The sequence below is a fragment of the Hippichthys cyanospilos genome, chromosome 10 (assembly GCF_059441005.1).
Source record: "Hippichthys cyanospilos isolate Australia breed blue-spotted pipefish chromosome 10, RoL_Hcya_1.0, whole genome shotgun sequence".
Lineage (NCBI taxonomy): Eukaryota > Metazoa > Chordata > Actinopteri > Syngnathiformes > Syngnathidae > Hippichthys > Hippichthys cyanospilos.
In genome coordinates this window covers 4,492,005-4,515,000 of record NC_142378.1, presented here as the reverse complement: position 1 = coordinate 4,515,000, position 22,996 = coordinate 4,492,005, and the positions used below count along the sequence as shown (strand labels likewise).

Below are 22,996 nucleotides of genomic sequence, written 5' to 3'. Positions count from 1 at the left end.
GAAGTCGCAGCAGGCCCATTTGCATTTAAGCCGCCCAATGAATATTCATGGCGCTGGATGGAGTTGTCAGAAGCGCCAGCCGAGATGGGCCGCCATGTTTATTCATGAGGGAGAGGACGGCCTAAACGAATTACCGGCCGGGGGTCGCGGGCCAACCGATGGCTTTATTCATCAAATTTGGCCTTTCTGACGCCGAGCGCATTCATCTTGATCCGGCGCCGCACTGACAACAACAAGGCAGGCGAAGGCTGGCCAACCACCCTTCTAATTGGCCCGATGCTGAGAGTCAAGCATTCGCGCTGGTCTTTTGTACCTCGATGAGGCCGATGCTAAGAGACAAGTGCGCATAGAAACGCTGATGCCAGCTTTTGTGGTTAACGCGAATAGAAGCGCATACCATTAATGCATCAGAGGCGTACGATATGCATTCCGTTACTATTCACAACCCCGGGGGTGTATTTGCACGCAAATAGAGAATCGCTGTATTGAAAGACACAGTGCATTTTTTCCCAATAAAATTAAAAAGAATGACATTGATCGACTGGATGGATGGATGGATATCATAGTTTGCTAGCTCGCTAGCTTGATAGATTTATAGCACAGACAGCGTGTCAGTTAGCTTGCTAGGTAGACAGATAAATACAACAAATACTTAGTGCGTTAAAATGCCAGCTAGCCAGATAGAAAACATAGATAGCTAGTGAGCAAACTTGAGAAAGATTGTTAGCTCAATGGATGGATGGATGGATATCATAGTTTGCTAGCTCGTTAGCTAGATAGATAGATTTATATCATAGATAGCTTGTTAGGTAGATGGCTGGACATCAGTTAGAGAGATACCATAGATAGCTCGTGAGTTAGCTTGCGAGGTAAAGAGATAAATACCAAATACCAAGTTAAAAAGCTAGCTAGCACGATAGAAACCGTCGCTAGCTAGTGAGCGATCTTGCTCGATTGATAGCTGGATAAATGGCAAACAGAGAGATAGAATAGACAGCTTGTGAGTTATCTTGCTAGCTAGACAAATACCATCGCTAGCGAGTTTACTTGCTAGCTAACTCGATTGAAATCGTGGACAGCTAGTGAGCAAGATTGTTAGCTCGATGGATGGATAGACGCTAAAATATCCGCTTCATATCAAAATGGCAGACTTCCCGTCATTCTTTTGGCATGCTTTCTTAAAACTTGCATTTCACCTATGAATAATCATGACTTTGGGATTTCAGGAGGGCCTTCGCATTAAATATTCTGATGCCCGATCAGACTTGGACATCACCGAGCATTAATGCTAAATGTAGCATTGATGTGGTCTCTGTTTCAAATTGTGTAATTTTGTTGTCCGCAGCTGCGCGCCCATGCTGTGGACCTGAACGGCAACCAAGTGGAGACGCCTGTGGAGATCCACATCAACGTCATCGACCAGAACGATAACCGGCCGGAGTTCACGCACACAATCTTCAACGGCACCGTCCCGGAAGGCTCCAAGCCTGGTATGATCACCAACACAAATGCAAAGAAATGAATTTACTGTCATTTTTTACCATTTAAATTGAGCTCATTTAACCCACATTTTTTTTCCTAGGTTTGTAAATGCTTTTAAAGGCATAATAATTCGAGTTATTCATGAATATTTTTTTACTTCAACCACTCAAATTGTCCAGTGGCATCAGTTCTATCCATACATATGAAGGTTAAATTTATTAACACCCACAAAAAAGTGAAAAATGGTATGGTCTGTCTTTGTAGTCTGTGACGTGCTGATGGCCATTAACTGGTCTCTACCGCCACCTACTGTCTTGGGGTGAAACACAAGTCAACAAAGAATTTTCTGTTTGCTGGCCATCGCTCAACGGAATCTTGCAAAAATCGCAGGAAAATCAATGTCATAAATCTATTCAAATGAATCTTAAAAATTGTAATTATAATGGTTTTATATGGTCCAAAATTTGGACAATGATTATTTTTGTCCACAAAATCTGCAATCACATAGAAATGTCTGCATTTTGAATTTGTACATGTTTGAATCATATGCTGGAAATTTCAGCTCCTTAGTGTTTTTTTTCCCCATTGATTCGTTTATGATATCGTGGGGAAAAAAAAAGGTAATTCCCATAGTTGGTAACAAAATGCCACATTTTAAAACAACACAATTTACATGTATTAAGTGGAAATGTATTTTATTGTCTTCTGTATTCATAATTATCCTTTAACCGAGTAAACGTATGTTTGTTTTTTTTACTCCAGATTATTTGTAGAGTTTTGAGTCTTGAAAGCCAAATGCTGCATTCCTAGTTGAGATGTTTCAATAAAGTCCGAGCACCCAGATTTTGTTTTCTTCCTTCCTGCAGGGACCTTCGTGATGACCGTGACATCCGTGGACAAGGACGATCCCAAGACGGCGAACGGGATGCTGCGATACAAGATCCTGACTCAGAGTCCCCAAAGTCCGTCCTCCAACATGTTCACCATTAACAACAAGACTGGTGACATCATCACGGTGGCAGCGGGCCTGGACCGCGAGGTGTGTGCGCGTGTGGGTTGGGGAGACGGGTAGGTGGGGGTGCGCGTTGGCCATATGGAGTCTCCGCCTGTCAGCGTCTGTCTGGCCCGCAGCACTTCCCGCAGCGCTAAGACAGATTGTGTCTTTTTTTAGTCATAATCCAACACTAGTAGAGCCGGCGAAATGTTCTCGCCATTCGTCATTTGCATGCCAGCGCTGGGGGGGGGGGGGCCGTCAAAAAGACGGGCGACTGCGGACGCCCGTCCATAAGTCACGTCGTGACAGCTCGGATGCAACACCTGAGGAATAGTCCAAATCAGAGGAGGTCTCTGATTGTAGCCAATGCTATTGTGTTCTAATAGGAGTGGGCCGGTTCTTGTCACATGGTAATTGACATCAATTGTATCATGTCACATGGTAAATAAGGTGAACTTCATCTTGTTGCCTTGAAATTAAAGCCAGTCATATTTTACGCGGTCGAGGGAATGAATTAATTTTAATTAAGGTGGACGTTGCATTAACATGCGGTAATTGAAGCAAATGTCACATGGTCATTGGAGTGAGCCGTATTATGTAGCATGCTAGTAATGAAGGTCAATCGTATCTTGCCACATGGTAATTGGGGAGAGTGATATCTTGTCCCATTTTGAAGTGCTTCATATCGCGTCGTTTTTCAAGCGAACCGACTGTTGTCACATGGTAATAGAGCTAAATCCTATCATATCTTTTGGTAAATAATACGAACCGTCACTTGTGTTGTATCTTGACGCATGATCATCATCATGAGATTGCATCGTACTTTGTCTAATGGTAATTTGAATGAAGCGTGTTGCGTGGTAATTGGACTGGATTTTGTGGCATGCTAATTGAAGGGAACCATATCTTGTCACATGGTCATCAGACTGAATCTTACCGCTTTCTAATTGGAATAAATCATAACATACTGTATGTCGTGGTAATGAGCTGCAAAAATTTGACGGCGTGGGAATCAAATGGTGATTGGGAGTCAAATGGTGATCGGAGTGGTTTGTCTCGTTTCTTGTCATACGGTAAATGGGGAAAATCAGATTTTGTCACGTTTTGAAGTGCTTCACGTTGTAATTTGCGTGAATCAAGTATTGTCACGTGAATTGAACTAGATCGTATCTTACTACGTGGCAAATGACGATTGACATGGCGTATGATCGTGGGCGTTTCTGTTTTTCAGAAAGTATCTCAATACACGCTGATCATCCAGGCCACGGACATGGAGGGCAACCCCACTTACGGCCTTTCCAACACGGCCACCACCGTCATCAGGATCACCGACATCAACGACAACCCGCCGGAATTCACCACCGGCACGGTACGTCTCCACCTGTCATCAACCGCCGCATAAGGAACCTTCTCCTCCGCTAATCTCGACCGGACGTCTACGGCAGTTCTTCGGCGAGGTCCGCGAGAACCTGGTGAACGTGATCGCGACCAACCTCACGGTGACGGATAAGGACCAGCCGCATTCTTCGGCCTGGAACGCCGTTTACCGCATTATCAACGGAGACCCCACCGGACGCTTCTCCATCCCCACAGACCCGGCCACCAACGAGGGGCTCCTCACCGTGGTCAAGGTGAGAACCCCCCCCAGACCCAAAAGCGGCCGATCCGGCTGATTTCCTACGTTCCTCCGCAGCCCATCGACTTTGAGCAACATCGCTCGTTCATGTTGAGCGTGGAGGCGGAGAACGAGGCTCCCCTTGCCCGCGGCATCCACCCGCCGCGCCAGTCCACCGCCACGGTCTCCATCCGCATCCTGGACGTCAACGAGAGCCCCGAGTTCAGCCCCAATCCCAAACCCATCAAGTTAGACGAAGGCCTGCCCGCCGGTTCGCCGCTCACCACCTTCACGGCGCAGGACCCCGACCGTTTCATGAGGCAGACCATCCGGTGAGAACTTCCTGACGGGTTACCGGTTTTGCTATTTTACAAGCAGGTTGTCCCAATCGTCCCGTGATGCATTTGCAGTCACGTTGCGGTTCTAAAGTGCGTTCTACATTCCCTCTCCGTGACATCAAAGCGCTGTGACTAAATCCCTCCGTCGTGGAGCTTTCACACTTATATCTCGTCAAAGTTTTGCCTCCTGGCGAAGATAAGACCCTCTTAAGCATTTTTTCTTCAAATATGACTTGGGAAGAAGAAAATTAAAAAAAAAAATAGTCCATCAGACTTGCCAGTTGGGCCTACTGTACGTCTGCTCTGGCCGACTGTTCGCTTCTAAATGGAGGGTTCCTGTCTTTGTTGCCTAGCAACAACCAATGAGGGGCTGGCAAAAGGCACATGGACAGTCAAATGTGCCCGCAGTGTGTGTTGTGTGCCACAGAAGGTTTGCGATGCCCTGTTTTTACTGTCTTGGCTCGTCAGTGTATCCGAATAATGTCATGAAGAATTAGGGCTACGGCAATCAAATATTTGGGATACGCTACTGGAAATTATATCAAATAATCGGGTATTCGGATTAACATCGATATTTTTTCTTGGCTACAAACACAATTATGTCAACAATAGCAATTGTATCAAAAACACTATTGATTCATTAAGATACTAAACTTGAAATATCATCTGATGGATCTTGCCAGCCTCTATAGAATAGATGTCACTCTAGTCCTCGAGGGCCGGTATCCCACATAATGAAGGAAGACAAGAGGCTTTTGATTTTTTTTTTGCTCGCGAGGAGAACGTACAGAGATGTGTTTTTAAAGTCTTATTCATTAGAGTTGCCTTAGTTACAAAACGCCTGTGCCCTATTGCAAGTCCTAAAGTCCTTGAGGGCCGGTATACTGCATGTTATCGAAACCTATCCCTCAAACACACCCGATTCAAACGATTAGGGTACATTTCAAGCTCCTACAGAACATGCAAATTAGCTAATAGTTTGAATCGGGTGTGTCGGAAAGAGAAAATCAAAAAACATGTAAGATACCGGCCCTCGAGGACTGGTGTTCGACACCTATGCTCTATGAGGCTATCGCAGCTAGCATCTAGTGCCGCTCAGCTAGCTGCTAATTTTGGAACCGCTGCTAATTGTAAGAATCCTGAACTTGATTTCAGGACAATGTCGTGTAAATGCGCGACACGGTACCGGGATCTACTTCAAAATTTTATTGCGCCAAGGCATTGATGTCCATTTTTTATAATATATTCACTTTGTTTATTTTTTGGTAGCAGTTTGTGAAGAAATTAGCCGCGGCTAACAGTTAGCTTTCGCGCACCGACCCTTGCAGGTACTCCAAGATGTTCGACCCGGCCAATTGGATGGAAATCGACCCGGTCAACGGGCGCATCTCCACCATCGCCATCCTGGACCGCGAATCGCCGTACGTCAAGAACAACCAGTACAACGTCACCTTCATGGCCGCCGACAACGGTGAGACGACAAATACGACAACTTTCACGCACGTGGTTCAGGTTTTGATTACGTTACATAACTACGCTAGTCCTAAAGATTGTGTAACCAAAACCTCGGAGCTGACAAAGTTGTGCCTGATTCCAACAACTACGCTAATATGCTTACCAGCCGACACATTAGCATTTTGAGCTAACAAAATTATCGTATGTTTTTACGATATCGTACAAGTACGTTGTTTATCTTGCAGCAGACAAACGCGTGCATAATTATTCTCAGAAATTCAAACGGTTATGCGAACTACCACAAGGTGACTACCAATTGCATTAGCATTTTGAGCTAACAACAACAACACATTATTTCTTGGGGGAGATTTTGTCGCTTACAAGTGGGCCGACCCAATAAAATCATGGTATACATTTATATAACAATTTCATGTGTATTTTTTTTTGGTTCTCTCCAAAATAAAACAAGTAATACTAACATTACTACTTATTAATAAAACACTGCAAGGTTTTTTATTTATTAAAGAGTTCAGCTCATTTCGCTCATCCCAGACCGTCTTGTTGACCTCATCTGGTCGTCAATCCTTCGGGGGACAACAGTCGCATAGTGTCTACTTCCTACAATGCTTGCATTTATTCCCGATGTTCCCAAATTCTTCCACTGGTTTCGCTCATAATCGTTCTTTCGAGCCGGAGAAAAAAACTATTGTGTGTTGGAAATGGAAAAATGGCCTGGAGAGGATCGGAATGTCACAGCCATGCGTCTATGCCCGGAAATGGCAAATCGGCATGAAACTCGAGTGTTTTTCTGCGCAGGTGTGCCCCCTGCCAGCGGTACGGGTACCCTGCAGTTGTACCTGGTGGACATCAACGACAACGCGCCGCAGGTTTTCCCCCCGGAGGTGGAGATGTGCGAGAGGCCCGAGGCCGGCGGCGGCGGCGGCGGCATCAACATCACCGCTATCGACCCGGACCTGGGCTCCAACGCCGGGCCCTTCGCGTTCGAGCTGCCCACCCGCCCGCCGGACGTGAGACGCAATTGGACGCTCGGCCGACTCAGCGGTAACGAGAGTTTTGCAGCCTACCGAGGCGAAATAATGTGGCCTGATAAACTCTGTTGTCAACAATTACTGTTTTGTGGCAAACCATAAGTTTTTCGTTGCCTAATTTTGAGCGCAATTATTGTTTTTTGTGGCGAAATGAAACTTTTGGACAAATACAGGTTTTTAGTGGGAAAAGAAATGTATTATACGTTGGAACTACTATAACACAATTTAGCAATCAGTTGCTAACGATTTGATGAAAATTTAAAGGCGTACAACATTTTGCAAAAGACCCTATATTATAACATTTTGCAATAGGTTGCTTCATATTCCAATTCATTTGCTCTCATTTCAAAAATAAAAATGTATTCTTGTCAGAGTCATTTGCTGATTTAATGTTCGGGGGGGTCTTAATAAGGGTTCAGGACCAATCAGGACCTCTTTTTTTGAGTTTGGTACAAGCTGAACTGTGATTGGTCGCTATCTGAGCATTGCGCAACTGTGATGGTATTTTCAGTCGAAGGCTAATGGCAATTGTTAAACTTGTCACAATTTTTTTTCTCTATCAAAAAAGACGGAAGTAACTGATTGTGCTTCCCGCTTGCAGGAGAACACGCTCAGCTGCGTCTGCGCGGCGGGCCGCTGGCACACGGAGTCTACCGGGTGCCCGTTGGCATCACCGACTCGGGCAACCCGCCCATGTCCAACACGTCCTATCTGCGCGTCAAGGTGTGCCGCTGCGATCGCCACGGAGACTGCGTGGACGTGCAGCGCGTCATGGCCGCCGGCCTGGGCATGGGCGCCGTCATCGGCATCCTCATCTGCATCATCGTGCTGCTCGGTAAACTTCGCCGCGCGCAGCTTTTCAAAGTAGGGTTTCAAACTCGGGTTAGGGTTTGGAGCCAGGCTTTAGGCTTTAAAATAACGGAGAGGGTTCCAAAAAAGGGTTCGGTTGGATTGGTTCTAAATTTAGGTTTGGGTTTTGATGGAGGGATTCAAACTAGGGTTAGATTTTCAAAGTAGGGCTTCAAACTCAGGGTAGGGCTTTGAGCCAGACTTTGAGTTTTAAAACATTGGCTAGGGTTCCAAAAATAGATTTGAGACATTGTAGGATTTCAAGCCGGGGTTTGGGTTTCAGACTTAGGTTTGGGTATTGAAGTAGGGCTTCAAACTCAGGATAGGGTTTTGAGCCAGGCTTTGGGTTTAAATAATATAAGGTTAAGATTTTAACGTGTCAAACTAGGGATAGAGTGAAAGTAGTCAAAGTTAAAGTTGGTCTCAAACTGTGGTTAGGATTTCATAGTAGGGTTTTAAATCGGAATTTTGCGGGTTTGTTCAGTGTTGGTGCTGCTGCTGGGCTTGTGGATGAAACGGCGGGACAAAGAGCGGCAGGCCAAACAGCTGCTCATCGACCCCGAGGACGACGTGCGCGACAACATCCTCAAATATGACGAGGAGGGCGGCGGCGAGGAGGACCAGGTACGACTTTTTGACATTGTTGTCTTGGTTCCGCGTCAAGGTTTGCGTTGTGAACCAAGTGAGGGTTTGAAATTGGAGTTTATAGCCTGGGTTGGAGTTTTTTTTTCAAAGTATGCGTTTTGTGCACGTTCAGGACTACGACTTGAGCCAGCTGCAGCAGCCCGACTCGGCGCCGGAGGGCGATTGCGGCGCCAAGGTGGGCATCAGGCGTCTGGACGAGAGGCCGCTTCATCACGACCACCGCTACCCGCTCAGGTCCGCCGCGCCCCACCCCGGAGACATCGGCGACTTCATCCACGAGGTACCGATTTTACGTGGCGTTAGCATGTGCGCGTACACTAAGTGTGTAATTGTGTTTGTGTCTTTTGCATATTAAATTGGTTGAACAGCCTGTTATTACTCGATCTTGTTCGGCCGCAATCGAACGCGCTTTGCTGAAGACTAAACCACTGCTCGTCGTTGTTGTTGATGTCCACCAGGTACAACTGGTGATAGAGCATTTTTATTCATTTCAATGGGAAAATCTGGCATCGCTAACCGAGTCCCACAAGGGATCGGAGCGAGCTTCTGACACACGACAGACGGCGTTTTATCAATCAAGCTCGCTCGCGTTTGTGTGTGTGGCTTGTGAATGTGTGTGCGCGCGGTTTAAAATGGAGGTTACGCTTCTTAATCTGCGGAATCTGCTCTTAGAGAAGCAGGCGGCGTCTGTCCGGCCTGACCCAAATCCTCGCTGCGCCGTAATCTGACTCTTTTGCCCAGCGCCCTCTGATGGCCATCTAGTGCAATTACTGCAAAGACTGCGCTCTTTGGTGGCCCAAAAATTAATATTAAAAAACAATCTTGTATGGATTACTTCCTGTTAACTATGTAGGGACGGTATAATTGACTCTCGGGCTGAAATAGTTGATTGAATAACCGCTCATCATTGTCCCGGGGTTTTTACATACTTGACTACGGCCGAAACGATTAATCGAATACTTTCAGATCACTACACGAATTGCAGTTGGCCACCATATTGGGTCACTATGTAAAAATGTCATTATAGTAAACAGTTGGATTCATGGTTCGATCCCTAATATCTGGCTTTGGTTGAATTTTTCCAGGGCCTGAAGGCGGCGGACAACGACCCCACTGCGCCGCCGTACGACTCGCTGCTGGTGTTCGACTACGAGGGCGGCGGCTCGACCGCCGGCTCGCTCAGCAGCCTGCACTCGGCCTCCAGCTGCGCCGACCAGGACTACGACTACCTGGGCGACTGGGGGCCCAGGTTCCGCAAGCTGGCCGACCTCTACGGCGGCGGCGACGACTGAGGGCGGGGCCGGACCGCGCCCCGACCCCGGGCCCCGCCCCCCGACCGACCGGGAGGGACGCTTTTGTCGTGTGATGCGAAGAGGCGGCGCGTGGCGGCGGCCGCGCCCACTTTCACTTGAATCTCACGTGAACACTGAGGTCAAACGTGCCTTTCTGTACATTGTCTTTGGCAGGCGTTGGCTCCGATTGGTGCATTCGGAGCCGTGGGCGGGGCAAAGTGCAGCCCGCCCACATTGACATTCGCAAAAACGCTTGTCATTCGTTGGGCCAGTTTCCCCTTTAAGTTAATTCTCCTTTCATTTTGATTTTTTTTGATGAATGCCATCGCTTCGATTTGGACTAAAAAAATTGACTAAACACCGGCAATACATTCCTAAAAATGTTTTAATTAGATTGATTAAAAAAATAATAATAATAAATTTCCAATTAAATATTTAGCATCTTGTAAATTGGATAACTGACGACAATAAATCCTAAAAAAAAATACCTGTACTATTCCGCATATGGCACACAAATTATTATTTTATTTACTCAACACATTCATTGAATGAATAATATTTGCCGTTATGAACATGACTTTGCGCATGTGTCCATTTCTAAATCAAGAAAAAAAAAATGCCCAGCCCTTAAAAACCCAAGGCCACCATTTTGTGTGTGTGTGTGTGTGAGCCCATGTGTGTGTGACAAGTTTGACGGGATGGACAAACGGGGTGAAAGGTCAACACAAGTGTGTCAGCAAAACTGGCATTTTTTTATTTTGTTATGGCGCTGTTAGCAGTTAGCGTTTAGCTACCAAAAAGACCTGTTGGAATTTTAACCTAAAAATCTGGATTTTTTTTTTTTTTTTGGGGGGGGGTGGGTCGAACGGCTTAAAGTTTGAGCTGCGCACAAATGTTTACATAATTATTCTTATTTTTGGCGAGAAGACATGTACAGTAAATGCCAAGCTCTTGTTTTTGCTCGTTCACAAAGTTAATCTTATGCAACTGTCGGCCACCAGAGGGAGCCGTCATCAGTTGCGCACACTAGCGCTTAACTTTTGCCAAGCGACCAACGGCGGACGCAAACTCAAGCGGAAACTCAAGTCAAGTGAGACTTTTTTTCTCTTTTTTTTTTTTTTTTGGCCTTGTTGCTGTTTTTCTGGGGATGGAACGTTCCAAATGGCTTCTCACTGTATACTGTACAGATCGGAATTTTTGCTTTTGGGCTTTTCTCTCTGGCTGTTGGGTAACCATGGCAACCCTTGTACATGTTCTTTGGATTACACATTAAAATGTTTTTGCATGTTTCCAGCCTTTCATCGTGACCAAATTCCAGTATTTCGCTCGTGTCAATTTTTGTGGGAAAATTTAAAATATATTTAAATATTTTAATTTGTTTTTTATAATGGATATTTTTATAGCTCTTTTACATAAAATATTAAGCATTTATTTTATTTTAAATCTTCTTTTAACACATTTTATTAAAGTAAAAAATAAAAAATTTCAAATTAAAATAGAAAATATATTAAATTGTAGTTTTTAAATAATGTAATTTATATTTCATATAACTTTTTTGTAGGTGTTTTAAATCAAACTGTTAAACACTTTTTTAAATTTTATTTAAAATCTATTTTTATTTTTTTAGATTTTAATTTATTTGTGATTTTTATCAAGGTTATTTAAAAAAATTAAACTTTTTATCATGTATTTTATTTTAATTTAAATCTTTATTTAAATAGTAATAGTTTTTTTTACTAAAATAATAAAAAAATATATTTTTTATTTTAATTAATTTTGTATCTAATTTTAATAAGTGACAATTGGTATAGTTAAAAATATATAATTGAATAAAAAAGGCTTTAGTTTCATGTAATTCTTAATTTAATTCGCATTAGCATTTTTAAAAATATTTTAAAAATATTTGTGTCATGTTCTTATTTTAATGATGAGTGTTTAAAAAAAAAAAAAAAAAACACTTACGATGATAAATTTTTCCATCGGCCAATCCCAGAATTAATAAAAACTTAACCACAAAACCGTTTGACTTTCATCTATTTTGTTTGGTACGTATAAAGCGGTGTCCCTAATGAAGTGACCACGAGGGATGAAGTCACGGCGGAGTCACAAAAAGGAAATAAAGTCGAAAAGCTGCTTTTACAAAAAAGAAAAAAAATCAAAGCATCATCAAAGGAGTCAAGAAGCCGCCTGGAGGTTTTTCACGTCAAAGAGACTCTCGCTCAAGCGCCCGTCGTCGCTTATCCTTCCAGAACATAGACCGCCCCCGGACGCGCGCACGCATTCACGCACTCTCAAAAACTTCACTGTTTTTATTTTCCATTTAGGGTTTTAAATTCACTCAAAATTCCAAAAGTTAAACTCTGTGAATTGCCCGAAAGAATTCAAAGTTTTTCACTTTTTTGCGCATTTGGTTTATGTTCAAGCAAGTCCAGTTAGCAAAGTGACGCTTAGTAGCTAACAGAGAAGAAGTTAGTCATATAAAGTAATTTTTTTTAATGAAAATTGAATTATTGACGAAAGATTCAAGCCATTTTGAAATTTTGCATCAGAGAGATTCTAGAAAATGTCATTTTTAATTTGCATTTATGCTAGCAACTTGCGTGTTAACTCTCAAACTATAGCATGCTAGTTCAGTCTAATGTTTATCATATAAGTGGATCACAATTTTTTTTTTTAGTATTTTGTGAAACAATCGCATTTTTTGGCAGGTTATTTTTCATGTTTTTGAAGTTTTAGATTATTGAGTCATCAATTTGAGTCGATGACAAAGCAATGGTAAAACACAGCTCAAAAATTTATTACAAGATTAAAAAATGTTAGCTCTCCTGGTAATAGTGAATGAACAATAGATCATAAGTGGCATTAAATGTAGTCAAAATAAATTCATGGGTTTTCTTCATTTGAATTTCGTAACAGAGATGTAAGAATGTTGATTCATGATTAATAATTAAGATAACATGAGATTAGCATCAAATTAGCAATTAGCATTTAAGCTAGTGCTTAGTGCATTAGATTGCGCTTAGTATGCTAGTTTAGCCTAATGTGAATCATACAACAGACGAGTGGGGCACAGCATTTTGTCGTATTTTATGATACAATAGCATTTCAAGTTTTTTATGCTTTATACATGCATCAAAAAACACAAAATGTTAGTTGTTAAGCGTTATTAAAAAAACACATAAGAGACTGTCCATATGCTAGTAAATTACTTGCCCTCGCCTGTGTAGGTAAACAGACTAAAACGTAGCGTCGTGTGATAACATCCTGTGAGTTAGCGTTATTGTTACGGCATCAGAGTTATTCGGAAGTGTCACGTGATAACATTTTTGTGACTCTGCACTTTACACGGTACACAAGGCGACAACGAGGCGCAACAGAAACGATGACAGCGTACATTAGCGTCAACGCAAAGAAAAGAAATAATCCGCAACCTTCCCTTTCCCCCGCAGGATGGCAGCTAGCTGGCAGCTAGCGTTTAGCATGACAGGAGGAGGACGTGCGGTCCTGAGTATGACAGACAGGGACGCGTTCAACAAAGTTGTCCCACTCCCCCAGGAGGAAGATTACGGCATCATGCGGCCAAGGTACGCCGTCAGCTCTATGGAAATATTAGCGTCTGATAGCATATTAGCATGAGACGCATAAAGAGGATTAAGATTGGGGACTTTGTTGTGTTGGTTTCCCGCCCAGCCTTGCATTTTTTGGGGCCTCTCTTTCTTGCTAATAACAGTGCTTAACTTCCTTTTAAATTCAAAATGGAAGCGGAAGGTATCGAAAGACCTTCTATGTTGACAACTACTGTTAGTTAGTGTTAGCTAGCTAACAAGAATATAGCATACATACCTGGCTTAATTAGAAAATGTCTTCGCTTCTATCACTCTGTACCGACACCATTATTATCACTCCAAATTGTTGCTGAATTAAGTTTTTGCTTAATGTTTTTGTTGTTAGAAAATGTTAGCAAGCTAGCTTGCTGAAATAGGTTTCAGGTGGAAGAATAGAAGAAGCTAGCTGTTAAATATTAAAGTAAAGGGTCACTGACAAGCTAACTGATTGAAATGATGTTATGCTCTGCTTTTATAAGTGTAAAAATGAAATTATTTTACATTTTCAAAATTCTTACATTTGACCCGTTGCAATTGCGACAAAATGAAGCGTGTTTTTGTTTGTTTCTTTTTCGATCTTAGCGCCCGCGTCCGCCATGTTCGTCATTTGCATTTCGACTGCGCTGCAAGGCTCAAATCTGCTGCTCCACTTGCACTTTTCCAAGCAAAGGCGCACATTTGGCACAAGAGAAGAAGAAGAAAAAAAAAAACAAAGAGAAGAACAAAGATGGAGGAGAAGCTGACAGATTGAGGACCGGATGGGAGTCCGTCTTGCCATTTCTGTCAAGTCCAAACTTCCAACTAGCTTTTTTCCTCAACATCAATCATTCATGTTCCTGCCTCTTCCCGCCACAATAAAAGCACATCTGCTTGTCACTCACGTGTCAAATGAAAAGACTTCCCTTGAGTCAAAGTTTCTCCTTACACTGGACCATCTTCAAACTTCTGCCAACAGTCAAGCATGTTCTTGCTTTTTCTATACTGTAAATAACAGAAAAACTCAATTAATTCTCTATAGAATTCTCGTCCATCTATTTCCTGGGTGTACTATGAATGACCTTATGATGCACATTACAAAAAACAAGTAAACAAAAAAGTAATTGTGAAACAACCACTAAAGAAAATTAAACGCAAACATAGAATAGAAAAAAATACAAGTCAAGCACAGGGATGTGTCTATTTGCTGGTATGTTTTTTTTTTTTTGTTTTTGTTTTTTACTCAGGTCCTTAGGTAGGAATTAAACTAGAAAAAAGGTAAATGCAAACAAACAAAATAAAGCGAATCAAAAATCACAAACAAAAGAAAATGAATTAAAAACAAAAACATTACAAATGTCTACTTACGGTATTGCAGAGGTACATCTACAGGCGGTCCAGACAAAATCAGGGATGTGTCTATGTGTTGGATGGTGGGTTTATTACTTCGGCCCTAAAGGGGAAATTACAAAAAATAATAAACTAAACGTAGAAAAAAAAAAAAAAGTGATTGCAAACAAAAACATACCAGAAACAAGGAAAAAAAATCCCCAACACAAATGGTTTCAGTTAATTTTCTTATTTGTTTGTGATTTTATTTTTTATTTTTTTTTTGTATTTATGTAATGTATTTTTTTGTGGATATGTGCATTGTACCATGACTGGGCAAGGATGAGACTAATTACTGGTCCAAGGGTGTGTCTATTTGCTGGATTACTGTCTAGTTACTGGTCCAGCTGGGGACTGTTGATATCCATATTTTTGTATGCCTGTGGGCTCTGTGCTGAGACGCTGGTTGCCGTGGCAACTGCCAGGGGAAGCGGGCAGTGTGACTTATCAGCGTGCTGGCAGAGACACACTGAGCGCGCTCACTCGAGAAAGACTCGTCCATTGCGAGCGATTGTAAATCATACAGGGCGCTTCTATTACAGCGAGGCTTTTGTTTACATGTGCAGGAGATTTAAGACGTGTTTGTTTTGGCATATTACAAAGGAAGTACTGTGTAGTCATAGCTTCAAATACCGTAATTCCCCAAATATAGGACGCTCCCTTCATTTTAGGGTCAAATTCTGGTATTTTCTACAATAATTACTGATGTTATAAGACGTATCAAATATCACAATGTTAAGTTTGTGTCTAATTTCCCATATTGTGAGCGGTCAGTGAACCCCTCGCCAGTGTAACGCTGAATGCACTCCAAGCAGTTTATTTTTTTCCTCGCTCGAGTTCTTTTTACCGGAAATACTAGAGGTCAAGTTTAGGATTTTGTATATATGATAAAAGACAGCAAAAAATAAACAAGTCAAATGGAATACCTTTCTGTGTTCTCTAGCCGGTTGCACACAGCTCCATACTTCGCCACATCATAACATCTCAGTTTTTTTGTAATATTCTTGTGTGTGAACAAGGATGGACTCGGACGTTGGTTCAGTCTGCTCGCTTCTTTTATTAAAAATAATGCAGTAACAACCTCAGCTAACACGAGCTGCTGGTAGCTGCAACAAGCACTGGCTGCTAACGGACAATTATTCTCAATAAGAATACGGCCGACGTAAAAATGCACATCTGTGCGTCAAAACTCGGTTTATGGGGCTGATGGATCAATCTTCCTCAAATGGTGTCAAAAAAAAAAAAATCTAATCTTTAAGCAACCTTTTAACAACTTTGTCACAATGGCAGCTACTATTCCACAAATAAAAGAGGTCATGGTGTTTTGGCACCATCTTGTGGCACTGCAGAGCAAGCACAGCATGTGAAGAGGTGAGTTTTTGCAGCCACTACCTCCATCATCAGTTATGTATTACTGAAAATTTTTATGGCTAATTTTAAGGCAGTCTTCCTCAAATAGTGGGGCACCAGAGGCGTGCAGATGACCACAGGGAACGGGCTTAGTTTTGCCATGTGAAGTGTAATTGTAATAAAAAATGTTGTATTTCAGGCACTCTGATGCACTTTTTTCATTTTTAGACTAACCTGTAACCTGTTTGAACATTGTAAAAAGTAGTTAACAGTTGTTGAAAGTTGATTTAGACTACTATTTTATTTAGTCAGCAATAAAAAGGATACGGGGGGGGGCTTAGCAAAATATATTGAGAAGCACTGTTTTAAGGCAATATGCTGACTGCCAGCTTGCAAGCTAAGGACACATCAAATTAAAAGGAAAAAAAAACTGTTGTGGGATGAAAGCGTTGTGCAGCATAAACAGGTTATTTCAAGAGCAACAACAAACATGGCCGCCTCTCCCGGGACAGCGACAGATTGTGGGAAGCAGCAGGGACGAGCGAGAGAAACATGACAGAGTGACATTATAGTTAGGGAGTTCCCGCTGCAAAATGCCAAAAAGCTGTGATATAAATGCTGCCCTCTAGAGGACACTGACATCATTATATCTACACGCAAGACATATTGTACGTACCGTACATTTGCCCGTCCATGGAGATGTCTATTTACTGGTCCATGGAAACGTTACATATAATTTGGATATTCCTAAGTGATTTAGAACGTTGTTTGTTGTTGTTTTCTTTTTTTTTACAATGTATGCAAACATTTGTGACTAGATGCAGGATCAGAAGGCATAGTGCAGGGCTAGGTTACTAGGCTACTGACTGAAATATATTTATTTATTGGTCAATGAAAGAGTTATTTGTAGAAAATACTAATAATTTGAGTATTTGAGTTTAATTGACTTAAAACAAAAAGTTAAGGCTAAGTCAAAAGCAAATGTGTGTTTTCAAAGCTGATGCGAACTGTAAATTCATTGAGCAAAGGGTCTACTTACTGGTCATTGGACGTCTACTGGAATGGAATCACGTTTACTCACTCAAACGTGAGTTAAATTTATCAGGCGACTGACATGTGCAAGTATTTTTATTCGGTAGGCCATCATTATAGCAGAGGTGAGCCACCAAACTGTCGCATCTTTGCAGGTAGATATATGCTGGCCTCTAGAGGGCACCGATGTCATTACATCTGCAAGAAAGCCAAATGGGTGGGGGGGAAAAAAAAAGTTACCCAAGGATAAGGCTTTATTTTTTTCCATTATTGTTCATCCTTCGAAAGAACATTTTCGTCCGCTGATGGAAAATAGAAATTGATTGATTCAAGCGAATCTGTCTCGCTTTTAAATTAGGATTTGTTTTAGGTTATTTGTTTGAAATTCTATTTCATTTCGGTAAACCCTTTAGCATGTGACAACTCTTGAGTCGTAGTCACGTGGTTACTGGTTCACTTTCATAACAGCACTACCAAAATGACTCGCACAGAAACCTGTCAGGTAAATACCTGCATTTTATATACAGTATGGTACATTTGTCTGAAATACGCCAGTTTGCACACACAGCTTTACTTTTCCTCCTGTACACACAACCCAAAATATCCTCATTCATTCCATGATGTAATTGAAACAGTTTCTCAAATTTATTAAAAATAAAAAACTTCATAAATGCAAGTAGTCACAAGTTGTAGAAACAATCCTTTCCCCCACATCATAGTCTCACAAATAAAATAATATTAATTAAAAAAAAAAAAAAGTGAAGAAAAACGTAAAGGTGTTACATTAAATGTGTTGATTGGTCCCACCTTTTCTCCGCCATTTCCCACAAAAACATAGACACCAATGTAACTTTTCGGTGGGGCTCCCAATGACGTCTTTTTACGTCAACGGCACTCAAGGTGCTGCGGTCCCATTCAAATCACGGACTTTGGCTGTTACGTACGTGCCCTTCACATGACGCTGATGTAATCGGCCATGGCGTTTCTGGATTCCCACTTATTGGTCAGGAGATGACAGAAGGGGCGGAGCTTGTCCAGCGCCGCCTTCCACGTGTCGGCATCGCGGTCCGCCGGGTTGGTGGTGAGGTCCAAGGTGAGCTGGCGCGGGGGAGGATGCCCGCTCAGGGCCTCGGCAAACTGCAGCAGGTCTGCGGGCTGAATGAAGTTGGCCCTGGACAAAGACAACAAAAATCCAAAATGTGCTTGGACAAAAGGATGTACATTGGTGCAACCACAAGCGAGGAAGTATAGATTACTGGAAATTTAAGCGGAAAAAAAGCTCACACTTGAGCACATTTCACATTTTCAAGTATTATTTGGCCATTGAAATAATGGAAATGGCGTTAATCTGTTCTAGCGACCACAAAGAATTGTCATTTGCTTTTTATTAAAAGACACATGTGTCGTGTGTTTTATGTGTCATAAAAATAACATGATCAATAATTATAATAAACAATTAATGTGAATTAAACCGATTTGGCAATCTGGAGGCGATATAAGACACATTCTATAGCTACAAAAAAAATGTTTTGGTAATTCTGAAAGATTTTAATCATAGTAATATTTTTATACCACTTATACTGTAATTAACAAATGATTGTTAATTGGTCTACCTTGTCCCGTTCAATAATAAATACAATAAATGTAGATCAATGAATACAAATATATACAAGGGTGTTTTTAATTCCATTCGTTTCCATTTTCGTCCCAACTTCATTGGAATTGGGGTTATAAAAATGTTAATTGTTTCCTTTAAGCAATAAAATTTGAGTGTGATAACAAACAGCTTGAAGCTGAAGCTGAGCACTCACCCGATATGGAGGTACTCCAGCGAGCTTGGCGCGGGGCCGGAAAAGAGCTGAGCTAGCACGTGCACGTGTTTGGCTGTGGACACACACAAACGCACGTGCGCACACGCACGCAGACACGCTGGTGTGTCAAACACTCGCCATTTCGGCGAGAAAGCGGCAGTATCGCGAGGAGGTGCGGGCGAGTGTGTTACCCAGTCGGTTGTGAGACAAAGTGAGCTTGCGCAGGGACGGCGGCGTCTTCAGGGCGTCCACCAGCTGACGCAGACTCTCGGCCTTGTTGGCGGCGGACTCCAGAAGGCGACAGTCTTTGAGGTGAAGCTCTGGGCGACCGCAAAAGAGGACAATGAGGACAAGGAGGACGAAGACAAGAGAGGTAGGGAGAATCACGTTACCTTCCAGCTTGCAGACGCTCAGCAGCTTGATGATCTCGTCCAAACAATCGGACAAGTTAAGGTCTTGCAAGCTGAGACTTGTCAGGCAAATGTTTGACTCTAAACGCAACATCAGATGGACAAATGACTGCAAGGGATGGGATGATAAAATACACAAAATGCAATAAAATACACAGCAGCATGCGTTACCTGACAGTACAACACACTGCCTACGCATCAAAATAAATCTTTCCATACCAAATCATTTTATGGACACAAACGCATTGGAAGGCTTTTATTTTGAAGATCTTCCTGGAAGCATGCCGCAACGACGGCGACGACTCTTCCTATTGTACAAGCCGCAAATCCCGATGTAAACGACACATTTTTTTCCCCTTGTCGACTTTAAAGATGATCTTATCTTAAATTAGTTCTGAAATGACGTTCTATTGCCAATTAATGGCACTAAAAAAATAACTTCATTATGCTGCAGTTTTATTGTACAACATTGCGAGCATTATGCGCAGCACCTAGCAAAGCCGCTAGTCGCTAGCAAGAAATGGTGCGCAAATCTCGGGTATTTATGGCATTTATAACATTTAGTAGTCGTATTTGCCGTAGTATTTATGGCGAAAAGCGCGGCAGGAGGAAAGGGAAAAACAAGGGTGCGTCATATACACAGGTCCGTCTTATATTTGGGGAATTACAGTGCTTTGAAATCACCTATTTTTGTTTTCCGGTTAAAAAAAATTGAATGACAAAATATTGGCATATCAGACAAAGACAAATTTGTAAACAATGCAGGAAAAACCCTACGCCAACCACGGCAACGGTTTGTGTCCTTAATGATAGCAGAGCCCTCACAGCACTAAAAGTTCAAGTGTTACATCATCATAAAGTGGCTGCGCTCACCTGCGAGTGTGTTGAGGAGCTCCTTTTGAGAATGGCCGCTGGGCAAGCGCATGCTGTCGACGTGCAGCGAGAGCAGATGGGGGCAGGTTTTCAATGCGGACAGCAAGAAGTCGGCGCTCAGCGGGATCATGCCCAGGTGGACCGACAGGTGCTTCAGCAAACATTCGCCTGCGGAACCATCGGCAAAGTGAACACCATCGACGTGCACAGAGCGACGCCTGCCGATCGCAGGGCACACGGAGACATACAACCATTCATGCACCCGATCACACCTTATTGTCCAATTCACCTGCCGTGCATGTTTTTGGAGAGTGGGAGGAAGCCGGAATGACCTGAGAGAACACAGGCGGGTTTTCGGAGAATATGCAAACTCCACACAGGAAGTACGGTGCCAGGTGGATTTGAAACGGGTCCCTTGAACTGTGAGGCAAACGTGCTATTCACTGCGCCATCGAGCCACCCTATATTATTCATCTATTATTATTATTATCATTATTAGCACTGTATATATTGGGAATGAGGTGAAAAAGTGGTAAATAACATATTAGGGTGAGAAAAACCGAGCCTTTTATCATGCAAACATGTGGGAAACATTGCCCCCTGGTGGTAGAATGACAAAGTTTGATTTGATAAAAAGCAGGCTTTTTAACGTTAATTTAGCGCAGAGGATCAGCTTAATTAATCGTGGCAGCCAATATCGTGATCGCGATTAAAATTCGATAAATTACCTATAAATCGCCCGTGCCTTAGACCGGCTTGAACAATTTTTAGTCGACTGTTCTCTGTTCTCAAAGACACACATTCCGCATGCTCACCATGAAGCTTTTGGTGTCGGATATTGGAAGCGATGAAGACATTATGAAGATCTGTGCGGATCTTCACTTCCAGCTCTTTCAGTTCCCTGTAAGCCGCCAGCAGGTCGCACAGCGAGTACCCGCTCTCCAGCGAGGTGATGCACAGACGGCGGAGGGAGCGCTTGGGACGTAAGGACAAAGACGCTAACGCTGTTGCCAAATCCTCCATGATCCAACTCGGAATGGAGCCTTCAGCTAAACAAACACAAGTTTGACAATCAACTACAGCGGAATCCACTATGTAGAAATGTCTGCATTGATGAACTTTAGTGTTTATGGTAGTGCATCTCGATTCTTTTTTGCAAAGCAAATAAATCCTTGACATCTTCAGCCATCAATGACAATGAATAAGTTAAAAAGCCAAACTCACCATACATATTCACAGTCAGAGTGGTAAGGCTGTCAAACGTGGGCAGGACTTTGATAATGGACTGCACGTGGGCCGAGTTACAATCAGGCAGTTCCAAACTTTGGATCTTCAAAGCCGGACACGGCGATATGCAGTCGGGATAAGAGCCTTTACAGCAATGCAAGGATGACCTGATGCTCTTGTCTGTCTTGTAGTGTTTGATGGGGGGTCCGTTCTCATGAAAAAATATATCATCAACATCCATCGTACAAAGTCTTTCAAGGGTGTCGGTCTCCATGATGGGTGTGTACAGATAGCCGCGTTCACTGAACAGCCAGAATAAGATGTTGCAGAAGGGCGACTCCACACTGACATGTTTCACCACGCCGTGGTCCAAAAGGCGGTGGACCACGAAGCTCAGCCGCTCAGCAAAATCCCGGGACGTGTAATCCATCCACTCCAGCTTCAGCGACTCCACCGTCTTTTCCAGACTTGCGAGAAGGGGCTCCGTCGAGGTCAAGTCGATGGCGGGCGTCATGTCGGTGCTGAGCGTCACGTGGTTGACGTACTTGACCGCCGTGGACAGGAACGTGCGCATGTCCACGTAAGTCCAGATGTCCGAATCGATGGACGTACGACTGAGGCGCTCGGCGAACATGCAGCGCATCACCTCCACTCTTATCTCTTGCCAAGTGGCAAAGGTCCTTTTCTGGAATCAGACATTCCACAAGATGTGTGTGAGATTTTAACGGGGTTTCTGCAGATCTCAGCAAAACCTATTTTAATGCAGTAACAAGAGCCGTACATTTTTATTTTCGAATTAAAAGGCATTGTCACAAAATGTGAAACCATGTGGTTTCTTATGAGGGGGCCTACCTTGTCTTTGCCCTCCAATTCTTGATAAATCCTCATCCATGCCGAGTAGGTAGGGACGCCATTGCGCTCGAGACCCGGCTGTAATTCATCCAGCTGACACGGGTTCAAGTAAGGAAGAAGATCTTTCAGCAGGTTTTTTGGCAGATCTGACGAAATGGAAACACATAGTAGGCTGAATGGAGGTTTTAAATAAAACTGCCTGACCGCAGGGGTCCGTGAAATAATTTTGGTATTTTATGATGTAGTTTATGGCTAAATAATTGGCAGCGACCTGTTTGGAGTAAATAGACCCATTTGTAATGAGGAGGCGAGCTATTTGCAATTTTTTTGTGTAAACTTCAGTATGTCCGAAAGGTAACAAATATACTATATTTGTTGTCAAATTGAATCTGTTGTTGAATAAAAAGGGCAATTATGTTCGGCTTAAATGTTTGTTTTCCCAGAAACATTTGCAAATGGGGTCGATTCTAATTTTTTTCGTAAAAGGGGACTCCGAAAAGTTTGACAACACCTGGTTTGAGGCACCATAAAAAATATATATATATTTCATCTACTTACTGAGAATCTTTGCTGCGCCCAAATCTCCGAAACTGTAATAATAATGGACCGCTTCCAAGCAGACGTCTCTTAAAGTCTTGATCTGTTCCTCCTCTTCCTCTGTGTTGATTGGAAAGGGGTCCATCTTTGGTACCTCACCTCATGAGTGGCTGCGACCTGGTTTCTTAATTTAGTAAACAAAAAGTGCCAGTGCT

At 42.7% G+C, this 22,996-nt stretch overlaps 2 protein-coding genes across 4 annotated transcripts in view; one reads left to right on the top strand and one right to left on the bottom strand.

The window, feature by feature from the left end:
• LOC148416686 (cadherin-2-like) overlaps window positions 1-11,008 on the top strand; it is a 36,486-nt gene extending 25,478 nt beyond the window's left edge. The window contains exons 6-16 of the mRNA XM_088425156.1: window positions 1,346-1,490; window positions 2,349-2,521; window positions 3,708-3,845; window positions 3,922-4,107; window positions 4,170-4,423; window positions 5,758-5,900; window positions 6,701-6,946; window positions 7,535-7,768; window positions 8,267-8,406; window positions 8,540-8,707; window positions 9,513-11,008. Of these exons, the coding sequence (XP_088281282.1) occupies window positions 1,346-1,490; window positions 2,349-2,521; window positions 3,708-3,845; window positions 3,922-4,107; window positions 4,170-4,423; window positions 5,758-5,900; window positions 6,701-6,946; window positions 7,535-7,768; window positions 8,267-8,406; window positions 8,540-8,707; window positions 9,513-9,719 (2,034 nt within the window). The 3' untranslated portion in view covers window positions 9,720-11,008. The remainder of the gene's footprint in view (window positions 1-1,345; window positions 1,491-2,348; window positions 2,522-3,707; window positions 3,846-3,921; window positions 4,108-4,169; window positions 4,424-5,757; window positions 5,901-6,700; window positions 6,947-7,534; window positions 7,769-8,266; window positions 8,407-8,539; window positions 8,708-9,512) is intronic.
• A 1,275-nt stretch (window positions 11,009-12,283) lies between these two features.
• lrrc41 (leucine rich repeat containing 41) lies at window positions 12,284-22,993 on the bottom strand. 3 transcript variants are annotated; one of them, XR_015867077.1, is made up of 12 exons: window positions 22,803-22,993; window positions 22,245-22,390; window positions 21,390-22,077; window positions 20,981-21,214; window positions 20,166-20,333; window positions 19,275-19,373; window positions 19,074-19,202; window positions 18,883-18,955; window positions 18,016-18,242; window positions 17,079-17,269; window positions 14,669-14,753; window positions 12,284-14,305 (listed from the first exon to the last, which is right to left on the bottom strand). XR_015867077.1 is itself a non-coding variant. In XM_088426685.1 (10 exons), the coding sequence occupies exons 1-9, from the start codon at window positions 22,924-22,926 to the stop codon at window positions 18,023-18,025; spliced, it is 1,881 nt and encodes a 626-aa protein (XP_088282811.1). In that variant the 5' UTR covers window positions 22,927-22,993; the 3' UTR covers window positions 16,921-17,269; window positions 18,016-18,022. The 3 variants fall into 3 exon arrangements, 2 of the variants coding, with proteins under 2 accessions (XP_088282811.1, XP_088282810.1); XM_088426685.1 differs by lacking the exons at window positions 12,284-14,305; window positions 14,669-14,753 and having other exon boundaries at window positions 16,921-17,269; XM_088426684.1 differs by lacking the exons at window positions 12,284-14,305; window positions 14,669-14,753; window positions 17,079-17,269 and having other exon boundaries at window positions 17,570-18,242.
• Between the last annotated feature and the right edge of the window lie 3 nt (window positions 22,994-22,996).

Excerpts from the sequence above, each read along its gene's own strand:
- lrrc41 (XM_088426685.1), bottom strand. The coding sequence starts at position 22,926 with ATGGACCCCTTTCCAATCAACACAGAGGAAGAGGAGGAACAGATCAAG. Across the intron at positions 20,334-20,980 it reads CCGACACCAAAAGCTTCATG|GCGAATGTTTGCTGAAGCAC; the intron begins GTGAGCATGCGG and ends ATGGTTCCGCAG. Across the intron at positions 19,374-20,165 it reads GCTCCTCAACACACTCGCAG|AGTCAAACATTTGCCTGACA; the intron begins GTGAGCGCAGCC and ends TGTTGCGTTTAG.